The sequence below is a fragment of the Pogona vitticeps genome, chromosome 5 (genome assembly GCF_051106095.1).
Source record: "Pogona vitticeps strain Pit_001003342236 chromosome 5, PviZW2.1, whole genome shotgun sequence".
Lineage (NCBI taxonomy): Eukaryota > Metazoa > Chordata > Lepidosauria > Squamata > Agamidae > Pogona > Pogona vitticeps.
Window position 1 is genome coordinate 69,550,001 of NC_135787.1, and position 12,471 is coordinate 69,562,471.

A 12,471-nucleotide genomic window follows, 5' to 3' on the forward strand; every position below is an offset into this window, starting at 1 on the left:
CTATAAAAAATAATTAATGTGTTCCATTTGTGGTAGGTAATGCTTCTGTACTTTGCTATTCCAGGAATGTCACTCACTATGTTTCTTAGAAAACAGATGCAGGAGTCATGCTGTGGAAAAGATAAATGAAAGTGCCACTTACCTTCAGTAGAAAAAAGAAAAGCAAATGAAAAACCAAGCACTTAAACTCAACAACTTGGGGCAAATGATTTTGAATGCAATTATACCCATCAAATACACTTTTTCATATCACACAGTTCACAATGTTAAATACATACACTTTTCTTCTATGTGGTTATTAAAAGATGTAGATGTGCCACCCAAATCATACGGTAACATATTTAGTGAGCCAGGAAATATGCAACAGATGTGAGCCGCACATTCTTTCTGCAGGAGAAGACTCCAAACACGGTGTGTTACATAAATGACCTTCTGTCCCCCTGTCCTTACTGCTGCTAGCATTGGTGGTTTTTAAAAGAATCAGAAAAAAAGTTAACTTTAAATTTTAAAAAGTTAATTCTTATTAAGTGATAACAGAAGCAAGATCCATGCTCACTGGTAGCAATCCTGGATACAAAGTAACTAGTAACTTCACCAAAGTTGACTTACCAGCGACATCTGTTTTGCTACTATTGGTGGCTCAGTGTTTTACTACATAAGCTTCAGCAGCTTTTCTGATGAATTAGGCCACTTATTTGGCTTTTTTCAGCATAGCATCATTGGCTTCCAAATAGCTTTTCAGCCCATTGACTACCAGCAATGCAAGATGGATGACAATCTTACAAAACCCGTTGTCACTGAACACACTTCAAACTAAACTATCACTCTAAAGAATATTTAAAGGCATGAGGAAGCAAGGCTTGCTCTGGTAAGCACAAAAATACAGAGGAACAGAATACATTTGCATTAGCACACTGAGAAAAGTAGGGCTATGCACAGCCATTCAGTTTGAGTTCCAATTTGATAATCTGAATAAGACCCTGATTCTAGGGTCCTAGTTTAAACTCAGGTAGCCTAAGTTCAGATTCCCACTCAGCCATAGAAATTCATTGCGATCTGACACTGGTAATGCCTTCCTTAAATACCTCACAGATCCTGAAAACTGGATGTACAAAACAACAAAATTTGAAACTAATCCTACCTATTTCATTCTTGAAACCATTCAGAAACTGGACACTTCACGGCTCCCATGACTTGCACTGGGAAACCATAATGTTTGTATCAAACTAGACCTATGGCAGCCCCTTCAGAGGGAATTATCTATGCCAGACTGTGAGACAAAGATGTCCAGCTTTTTCAGTACTAATGACCTTTGCACATCGCTTTAATATGATTAAAGTCTGCTAAAACACATGCTGCTTTTCTGCATTATGGTAGTCTTTGCATATATGCGTATGGTTGCTTGAGAAATAACACACACACACACTCACACATGAGCAAAAGTATAGACTGAACAAACATACAGCTCAAAATGATACAAACTGAAAACCTAACCTACAAATAATAGGACCAGGAGGTGATGGGTGGTAAGGTGTAAGTGAAGAACTACTGCCTGGTAAAGCTATTAAGGCAACGACACTGAGACCAACTCTCACACACACTTATTCAAATAAACAACAAACATAAGGAAGAAGGAGACTAGGATTAGGAGGATGAAATGAAGAAGCATAAACTATAGGAAACACAAAATTGCCACCAGCCTCCAACAAAGACCTTTCATAAACGTTCCTGCTGCTAATAGGAAATTAACAAAAGAGAAGAAGAGAAGGTAACTTCTCCTTCCCTCCCAAGGTGATATTCTTGTCTCAGATTGGAAGCGAGTATCGTCAATGAACAAAATCTAGGTCTGCAACTTCACTTCACCCATGCCTGTCCATTTATTTACATCCTGCTGTTGGGTAATATTTTGAAGACACATTGTTTGGCTTTTTTTTTTAAACTTGACATCCGGATTGCCAAATCAGTCATCAATATGACCCAGTTTCAATCCATTCTGAGCTGAACCTGAATCAGTCTGATTTGATTAAGACTCAGCTGAACTGGTTGCATAGCACTAAAAATATATTGTGATGTTCACTTAAATATACAGTGGTGCCTCGCATAACGTTTTTAATTGGTTCCAAAAAAAAAAACCTTATGCGAAAAAAACTTTATGCGAAACACCATTTCCCATAGAGATGCATTGGAAACCGGTTAATCCGTTCCAATAGGCACGGATTGCCGTCCTTAAGCGAAAAAACCCATAGGAAACATCGTTAAACGATACAATGTATCCTCCATTGGAATGTATTGTAGCTGACTCAATACGTTTCAATGGCTTTGCGAAGTCAATTTTTGCAAAATTAAGTGTGTCATAAAAGGGTCAAAAATGGGTTTAAATGCTTGGATTAGCTTCTGCACCCTCTAAAACGGATGCAAAAGTTAATTTGGCTTTGATCTGACTTTTCGTTAATTAATGGTGAATTTTTTTCCCCCAACTTTTGACAGCTGTCAAAATCTGACAGCTCCATTAATTCCTATGGGGGAAGAAAAAATTCACAAAAAATTAATGAAGACTCAGCAACTGTTCTAAATTCTTGGGTTCGTTAGAGGACCCCCTAAGTTGTGTGCAAACCTGATTTGGCTTTGATCTGAACTTTCGTTAATTTTTTGTAAATTGTTTTCTCCCCCATAGGAAAGCATGGAGCTGTCAGATTTTGACAGGTCCATTGGTTCCTATGGGCCAAAAAACAAAAATTCACAAAAAATTAACGAAACGTCAGATCAAAGCCAAATCAGGTTTGCACATGACTTAAGGGGTCCTCTAACGAATCCAAGCATTTAGAACCGTTTTGGACCCTTCTAAGACACTTTTTAAATTGAAAACAAAAAAAACGTTAAGCGAAGCAGGGGACCTAAAACCAAAAACGTTAAGCGAAGCATGGTCCCAAAAACGCTATGCGAAAATCGCCCATAGGGAAAAACGTTATACGAAGCACAATCTGCCTCTGAAAAAATAAACGTTAAGCGAAAAAAACGTTAAACGAAGCAAACGTTAAGCGAGGCACCACTGTACTACAATAACATCCAGTAACACTGATACAAAAAACACACAGCAACTTGCCTGTTCGGTATGACTTCCCGGGTTATGCACAGAATTAAACTGTTTCATATTTGTCCGAGTTTTTGCAACATCTTGGAGGGTCTTAAAGATCTTATTCACTGCACCCATGGCCTTCTGAAACGTCAGATCAAGAGAGGACTCGCAGCCTGAAACAACACAGAAACACATTTGCTTGGTAAATTCTTTGGTTTTAAAAAAGGTGGCAGGGGAGAAGATTAGTTGGAGAAAAACATCTTGATAACTTAGAACAGGCATGGGTGACTTTTATGTTCTCTTCAAAACCCCTTTTATGTTTGTCTGTATTCAAGTTTGACCTTATTCCTCATATAGGTATTGACTAGTAATGGGAAGATGATTATATTTCCAGTCTGTGTTAGCTGTGCATATGTTTCTGCACAAGTTTGCGATTTTCAAATAAAACAAGATGCCAAAGAAATCATTTAAATATTTAATTATTTTATTTATTTCTTCAATTTATATCCTGCTCCTATTAAAGCCAAGGACGGACGGACGGACGGACGGACGGACGGACGGACGGACGGACGGACGGACGGACGGACGGACGGACGGACGGACGGACGGAGGAAGGAAGGAAGGAAGGAAGGAAGGAAGGAAGGAAGATTAAATGCAACATTAAAATTTTTACAAATAAAACAGATACTTTTGAATGTTTTCTCATGATACACTCATTTCACATTAGAGAGTTTTGAAGGTCATTCACTTCAGAGATAGTTTTGAAAAGATAAAACTGATTTAAGGCCTTTGTTAGCTTTTATGATCATGTTGATGCTATTCTCTGCTAACAGTGAGCATGTTGTGGCAAGTTTATACATTTGCTTACACCAAGGTGGTAAGGCTCTAACAAATGAGAATTTTTTAAAAATAATCCAGAACTATTCCAAGAATACCAAAGTGTTAATGTCTGGCATGGCTTCCTGGGTCATGCTATGAAAAGTATTACAGGGGATTGTTCCACACATTAACTCAATTTTGAGTTGCTTTACTAAACATCATTTACAGCATCAGAAGATGACAGTTTATAAGATGCAGCTGACAATAAAGTCAGTGAAACATAAAATGGCATTTTGTCTGCTAGTGGACTGAAATACACACAGATACAGCTTGCACTTAGTAAAATAAATATAACATTTCTGGTGGCAACTGATGACCCATTTAAAGAAAGCTGTTAAAGCACATGAATGTTAAAACCTCAAATTAATATTTCTTGACAGCATACCAGTATGCCATAAGGATGGAGTTGTTTATGTGAAGAAGCTGTCAGGTCTTGATGACAAGTAAAAACTCACAAGGCAATGAAAACCGGAGGAGTGAGGAAGAGCAACCTTAAAAAGTTAAGGAAATGAGAGCAGCCAGATGAGACACTGCAGTGAGTACAGTGGTTTCTAATCTTAGGTAACCCAGGTCTTCTTAGACTGCAACTCTCAGAAACCCTGGCCAGCATACCTGGTAGTGAAGGCTTCTGGGAATTGCGGTGCAAGAACACCTGGGTTATCCAAGGCTGGGAATCACTGATGTACAGTAGTAGTTCAGGTTGGACTGAAGCAACAGGACCTCAGACTACTTTAAAAATGAAAACTTCCTCCAACAAAGTTAGTAGCCAAAATGACCTCTTCCAGCGTGTCCTGTTGCCTCCATTCTGGAGGAGATCTTTAAAGAGACGATCCTGGAGCCTTGTGTTCTATTGCTACTAGATTAAAATTTTTGCTGTGTGCATTGCCTTTGCTAGGGAAGGCATGAGTGTAGAGCAAGAAACCTGGTCTGGGGATAGAGGTGAAGGTAGTGGCTTCATGAGGTTCTGATTCAGAGAGAGGGCTATATACTATAAGGTCTTAAACTAGCCCATGTCTTACTCTGCTGCAGACTACATTACCGAGCCTTGAGGTTTGGATACCCTCACCTCCAGTTTTACACACTATAGTCCAAACAGATCATGGAAATGTTACAATACCCAGAATCCTTCAACCACCCAGCACAAGTTGAATTAACTTTCATCCCCTGCTTCTGCTCTCTATGGTGCCAAACCCCTGTTCCAGAGGGTTACTTATCCCTTTGGAGAATTTTAGGGTGCATGGGAGGCTGCAGGACAGAAACAGATAATTGATTCTTTAGGAAGCGGTGGGATCCAGTGGAAGGACTCCATTGCCTAAATCTGCAATGACAACTTTTAGACATGGGGATGGTATTTGCAAATGCCTCCATTTTTTGAAACCATAAGTTACATTTCTATCAGTTACTATGTCTTGTCTGGAATCCTCCACACAATACTCGTAAAGGGTTATAAATATTACCGCTAAGAAAAAAAAAATTGTTACATAAAGGCAAATATATAGATTTGTAATCAAAGTGAATGCCACGTAATCTTTAATTCCTTTAAATATAGTTCTCAGGATTTGGTAATAGCTTTTAGTACAACACACAGATATAGCACTTAGCAGTTTTCTAAAGCTCTCTGCCTACACCATAAGGATCCACATGAAATAAACGATACATGAAAAAAATCTAATAATGTAAAAATGAGCCTCGGTAGAAAAGAAAGCAAGCTGAGGTGCCCAAAGCTAATACTGTATTAGAGAATCTTATGACTGTTTTACATTTAAAGGATAAATGTTTCCCTAGGAACATGGGAGACAATTTGATTTGAAAAACACACTGACAGTATAATATTATTAGCAAAAGTGTTTATTTGCATTTGCACAGAGTAATGAATCACATAAATCATCTGTCCAGTAAGAAGATGAAAGATTTATGCCTTGTGAAGAGGGCACGAAAATACATCTGCATGACACCAGGGTCATGTGTTCTTCTCCCCCACCCCCATATGTGTAAGGAGATCTGCAAATTCTGCTTCAGTTTCTCATCACATTCCAACACATGGAATGGTGGTTTGCTTTATCTATGATAGTTTAGAATAAACTAAGATCAAACTAAGAAGGTGGTTTTCAGACCCCCCCATTCCCATCTGTTTAGATTTACAAAGTGCAATCCTAGCACATAAAAGGTTAAGAGTTTAAAGGGGTAGCAGAGGTGACAATTATTCTTATGCATATATAAAATTGAAAAATTATATCAAGTCAGCAATTATGCTAATGAAAATCTTAAGCAGTGTGTGTGTGTGGCTAAACACAAAAGAACACACGTTAGGATGCAATAGTAATAATTCTATCAGCAGAAATGCCAAAGGAATCTCCCCCACCCCCCCAACCTTGGTATGTTCTCAAAATCTGCTCAGGATGGCTAGGCAACTCTCCAGAGCAGATTTTGAGGGAGTTGTGGGAAGGAGGACAGAAGGAGAATTCCTATTGTAGTAATGAAAGTATACTGGATCCAGAACACCACAAAAGCTATACTTGGCAATGAAAGGCCTGCGGAGTCCTATATTTTTTTTTTCTTACAGTGGCTAATTAGATGCCTGTGGGGAGTCTACAAATATAAGCTGTGAAAGACCTTATCCCTATGTTTTGGGGGGCAAAGATGGGGTACACATTTAATAAATGCTCTCAGCTATTTGTCCTAATCAGTTATCATTATCCTTCTTTTTAATATATTTATGAAAAGAATAAGTGTGGCACTTATGTTAAATGGAGTAAACCTTTTCAAACTCAGTAGAATTGATTACTGTTCTGAGCGAATCTGTACATGATAGTGCTATGAATCATAAAGTTGTAGAATGAAGAGAAATCCAAAGGGCTATCAAAACTAACCCCTTGAATTGGCAGGATTTCAAAACTTCTCACAGAAATTCTGCATCCAATGTTTCCTGTGTTCTCCGGAAGATGGAAAACATTGCATTTACTGTGTGTGCCCTTACCTATGTGACTGGTTTTCTTTTAAAAGGACCAACTAACATACTCCTTGCTTTCTAAACGCTCCAAGACTCAAAAGGCATCAGACTGAAATTGGCTGAAATCATGCGGTGTTAATGCAAAGTTATGCAAATGGTAGGGAAAACTGCACAAGGTGGGAGTGACACCCACAACAGACTTCTTTAGGCACTCTGTACAACAGCCATACCATGAATTGCGCAACTAAATTGTGTGATGCATGCAGATTGTCTCAGCGTCATGCCCTGCACAGTTCTACAAGCATAATTTTTACATTATACCATCTTCAGCAAGATTCAGACACAGGTTTGTCTCCCTCACATCCAAGATTAAACAATTCTTGTGAAGTGTGTTTGTGTATTTGGGGTGTCTTCTCCCAAATACCTTTCCATTCTTATTGCTGGAAATCCAGCTGTATCAGGTTTATCTGAAGGTAGGCTCTTTCTAATCCCATAGCTCATCACCACTTTCAGCTGAATACAGAATGAAGAGTCAGAGGATCCCTTGTGATTACACAGTACAACCCTTCCGAGCATGGAGACAAATGTCTGTCCTAAAAAATGTAAAGAACCAGCAACCTCCCCTCGCATCTTCCCAGCCTACCCTCTCTGATTCTATAACCAAACCAACTATCCAAATGTTTACACTGACATCTTGAGAGAAGGAGGAAATTTTAAAATAGCAATGTGTTGGAGAGAGAGAGAGAGAGATATCATCATTTATCGTGCCAGCTTGTTTCTAACACTTGACACATTTTCACTGACGAACTATAAAACAGGCGGTCCAGTGCTTTTGCAACCCACTGAATCATTTATAAGGATGGGGGTGAGTGGGGGTGGAAAAGGACTTCACAACTGGTTTGAACTAGTCTTCAAAAACAAAGCCAGAACACTCCTGGGATTTTTATAACAACATTGGACTAGTGTTTATGAGAACATTTATAGACCCTTTGATTCTACCAAGCTATATTTGCTGTAAATAGCCGAGCTGAAAATGTTGTTTTAAAAGAAATCAGAACCTTGTTCTCACTATAACCATGAGGATTCAAACTCCTTTTTGAGAGGAGGCAGTCAAGCTGAGTTTGGCCCTGGTTTGGAAGGAGAGAGTTATAGAAGGAGAGAAAAAGACTATAACTCTGTTGATTCTTTTGGACCCCTCTGTGATATGTGATCTCAGTGGGTATGATATCCTTCTGGATAGGCTATCTGGATTGATGCTGCAGGAACAGAACTGCAATGATTCTCCTCTTGCTGGGACAGTCAAATCTAGATGGTGGTAGTCAGAATAACTATTGAAAGTTATCCACAGAGCTCTATTTTATCCCATATATGTGCACTGGGTAGAACCAATGCACTTCTGCCTGCTGTAAGCTCATATGGTGGAACTGAAGTTCAGCTTTGTCAGTTCTGTACCAGCCTTTGCTGGGAACGTGCTGAGCATGAATAAATTCAGAACTGATGCATAACAGCTGCTGAGTGTGGCCTTCAGGCATCATACAATCATGGCCAAAAATATTGTCACCCTTGCAATTCCGTCATAAAATGCAACCCTTCTCTCAGAAAATCGTTGCAGTTGCAAATATTTTGGTACTCACCTGTTCATTTCTTGGTTTGCGTTGGAAGAACACAAAAACACAGAGAAGACAAGTCAAATCTGATACAATCCCACACAGAAACCCAAAAATGCACTGGCCAAAATTATTGGCACCCTGTCTAATTTGTAAGAAATAATTGCTTTTCAAACATGTGATACTCCTTTAATTTGCATTTAGACACACCTGTTGTAAGTAAGAGGTGTGGGCAATATAGTCATCACACTTGCAGCCAGTTAAGACAGAGAAAAGCTGACTCAGCCTTTGTGTTGTGTATGACACTGAGCACGGAGAAAGGAATGAAGTGTAAAGAGCTGTCTGTGGATTTCAGAGAAAAAATTGTGGAAAAACATTGTCAATCTCAAGGCTACACGTCCATCTCCAGAGATTTTAATGTTTCTGTGTCCACTGAGCGCAATATCGTCAAGAAATTTACAGCCCATTGCACTGTAGCTAACCTTCCTGGACGTGGACAGAAGAGCAAAATTACTGAAAAATTACAATGATGGGTTGTTTGAATGGTGGATACAGAACCCAGATTAACATCTCAACAAATTCAAGCTGATCTGCAGACGCAGGGTACAACAGTGTCAGCTCGCACTATCCGCTGCCACCTGAATGAAAAGGGATGCTATGGTAGGAGACCCAGGAGGACACCACTGCTGACACCAAGGCACTACACACTTGATACTACACTTGATCTTAGCCAAAAGGCTGAGAAGGCATAAAAAAACAAGACTGCAGTATGCCAGAACTTATGTGACAAAACCACAATCCTTCTGGGAGAACGTATTGTGGACGGATGAGATAAAAGTAGAGCGTTTTTGGTCAAGGACATCATGGCACTGTTTACAGAAAAAGAAATGAGGCATTCCAAGAAAAGAACACAGTCCCTACAGTCAAACATGGTGGAGGGCCAAAGATGTTTTGGGGTTGCTTTGCTGCTTCTGGCACTGGATGCCTTGACTGTGTGAACAGTATCATGAAATCTGATGATTACCAAAGAATTCGGGGGTACAACATAGTGGCCAGTGTCAGAAAGCTGCATGTCCACCAGAGGTCATGGACCTTCCAGCAGGACAATGAGCCAAAACACACTTCAAAAAGCACTCAGAAATGGTTACAAACAAAGTGCTGGAGAGTTCTGAAATGGTCAGCAATGACTCCAGATCTGAATCCCATAGAACACCTGTCGAGAGATCTCAAAACAGCAGTTGGGAGAAGGCATCTTTCAAATCTGAAGGCCCTGGAGCAGTCTGCAAAAGAAGTGTGGCCCAAAATTCCAGGAGAGAGATGTAGGAAACTAATTAATGGTTACAGGAAGTGATTTCAGTTATTTTTTTTCCAACGGGGATGCTACCAAACATTAAGTTAAATTAAAAATATTGGCACCCTTGCAATTCTGTCAGAAAATGCAACCCTTCTCTCAGAAAATTGTTGCAGTTTTAAATGTTTTTGTAAGGGTGCCAATATTTTTGACTGTACAACTTAACTGGAGGAGGATGTTGGGTTCAAAAAGCCCTCTGTGCAGGAGCAGCTGCCAAGTCAATCAGTGATGTGGTAGAAGTGCAAGTGTTTATCATGATAGGCTCCACAGTCACACACACCTCAAAAAGAGAATCTAAAAATCCAAGAAGCTGGATTGATCCATATTAACAAATAGGTTGTAGGACTTTTGTGATGTTAATGGCTCTCAATTGCATATTCAAGACCAACTCATCTTCAGAAACTTTGCATTACAACGATAGCTTGTAACAATATATTGTTCTGAGAAAATCCATTTCTCTCCCAGCTGCTGCAGATTGCAGTCAAGCTCAGGAGTAAGAAGAACAGGATGTGTGTATGTGTGTAGCAAATGATGTCATAGTCCCTGTTACTTAGAAGATCCCAGAGCTCTGACTTTGGGAACCCTGGCTCTACTACATCACTGCAGTCAACTAAAGTGGGTGACTGAGCCCTTGTAGTTAGTTGTATTTTAACGGATCCCTTTACCTAGAGGGACGTGGTGGCGCTGCGGACTAAACTGCAGAAGCCTTTGTGTGCTGCAGGGTCAGAAGACCAGCAGTAGTAAGATCGAATCCATGCGACGGAGTGAGTTCCCATCGCTTTGTCCCAGCTCCTTGCCAACCTAGCAGTTTGAAAGCATGTAAATGCGAGTAGATAAATAGGGGCCACCTCGGTGGGAAGGTAAACAGCGTTCCGTGTATTGCCGCGCTGGCCACGTGACAACGGAAACTGTCTTCAGACAAACGCTGGCTCTATGGCTTGGAAACGGGAATGAGCACCGCCCCCTAGAGTCGAACACGACTGACTAAAATGTCAAGGGGAACCTTTACCTTTTACCTTACCTAGAAAAGAGACTTGGAACAGTTGTGCTGTTATGGAGTCACTTTAGCTCTTTAAGAGGTAAAAAAATGGAAAAAGAGAGAAAAAAGTGGGAAAGGAATATGACATAAGGAGTATTTGTGAATGTAGTAACTGAGGGGTCACATGGCCCTGGCAGTTTGCAGAACCTTTTGTCAGCTTAGGCTGATGTATGTGTCAAAGTCAAGGTCAAAGTAGGATACGTGAACACTGACTTCAAAGAACTATAAAGCTTTATAACATCCCTTGGTAATTTGAGTCTGTGGTGGTCCAACACAACTGACATGATTCTCTTAAAAAGTTAATTCCAGTGCAGAAGTAGATAATCTTTTCAATCAAAGCTCATCTGGGTATCAAGAAGGTAAACACTTCCTCTGCTCTGCTGATGAGCTACATCACATATTTTTACAAAATTATAAAACTTTATCTTAGAAATGGGAGGAGATAGGAGAGGGAAGTGAGGAGGATTTATTTTCTTATCTTTTGACTGTCTCACAGTTTGGATCAAGAATAGTTTTTTTAAACGATAAGTGATGCAGTGCATTAGCACTGCCCTAATACACTGTCTAAAAAAAAAAAAAAATCACTTCCTCTGTCCCTCCATGGAAGTATTTAATTTGCCAACATCGCAAAGTGACTATATTCTTAATATGGGCAATTCCCAGTGGGCATGCTGGACCTCTATATGACTCCAAGTGACACTATTTAGACTGCACCAGCCTGTTCCAAAAGAGCCTGTGTATAGAAACCCTAAGTATGGTGCAGTATTTGCCTGGTTTTGATGCTGAAAGCAAATATCACCTTGCCATTCTACGGAGTTATGCTGCACACACAATCATGCATGTTTTCAGTTATCAGAACTCAGAAAAAAGGATATTAGAGCTTAAAAAAAGGAAAAGGAAAAAAAATAAAATAATTAAAAATATTGAGAGTATCTCAGTGTGCATTTTATCTAAAAAAGGTGAAGATTTTTAAAGCTAAACAAATAAGGGAAGAATTTGTTATTTTTTCTCTTCTCTCTTTTGTCATTACAGGTGCATAATTTCATCAGAGATGTTGTCATTGGTAAGTCCTGCCACTTTCAGGTGTTAAATATTACTAAACGATCTTCCTTCAAATTCCTTAGTGATTCTGCTCACACGACAACGCATTTTCTCATTTTGTTTGGATTGGATAATTGTAATGGCCTTCTAACTGGTCTTCCCTCCTTCAGCATGTTTTTTCTGTTGTAAATTCTACAGTAATCTTTCCTTCACACAAATAGGATACTTCTCTGCTTTTGATTCCTTTCTACTGGTTCCCTTCCCTTTTTCACAGCAAATGTAAGATTCTATCAAATTATCCTCCACCTCCAATTTCTCTTTTTCTCCTCCTCAGTCTTTGTTTTCTTCCTGTTCCTTGTTGGTTATCACAACACTTGATTTCCCCTCTGTTTTATTTATCTACAATGATAGATCTTTTTATCCACTGGTTCTTAACCTTGGGTTACTCAAGAGTTTTGGACTGCAACTCCCAGAAGCCTTCACCACCAACTGTGCTGGCTGGCGTTTCTGGGAGTTGCAGTTCAAAAA

General features: G+C 39.5%; 1 protein-coding gene across 1 annotated transcript in view; it reads right to left on the reverse strand.

Annotated features, from left to right (window-relative positions):
* Nucleotides 1-12,471, reverse strand: part of SCFD2 (sec1 family domain containing 2) — a 202,422-nt gene that overhangs the window by 25,922 nt on the left and 164,029 nt on the right. The window contains exon 6 of the mRNA XM_020792486.3: nt 3,104-3,249. Within this exon, the coding sequence (XP_020648145.3) occupies nt 3,104-3,249 (146 nt within the window). The remainder of the gene's footprint in view (nt 1-3,103; nt 3,250-12,471) is intronic.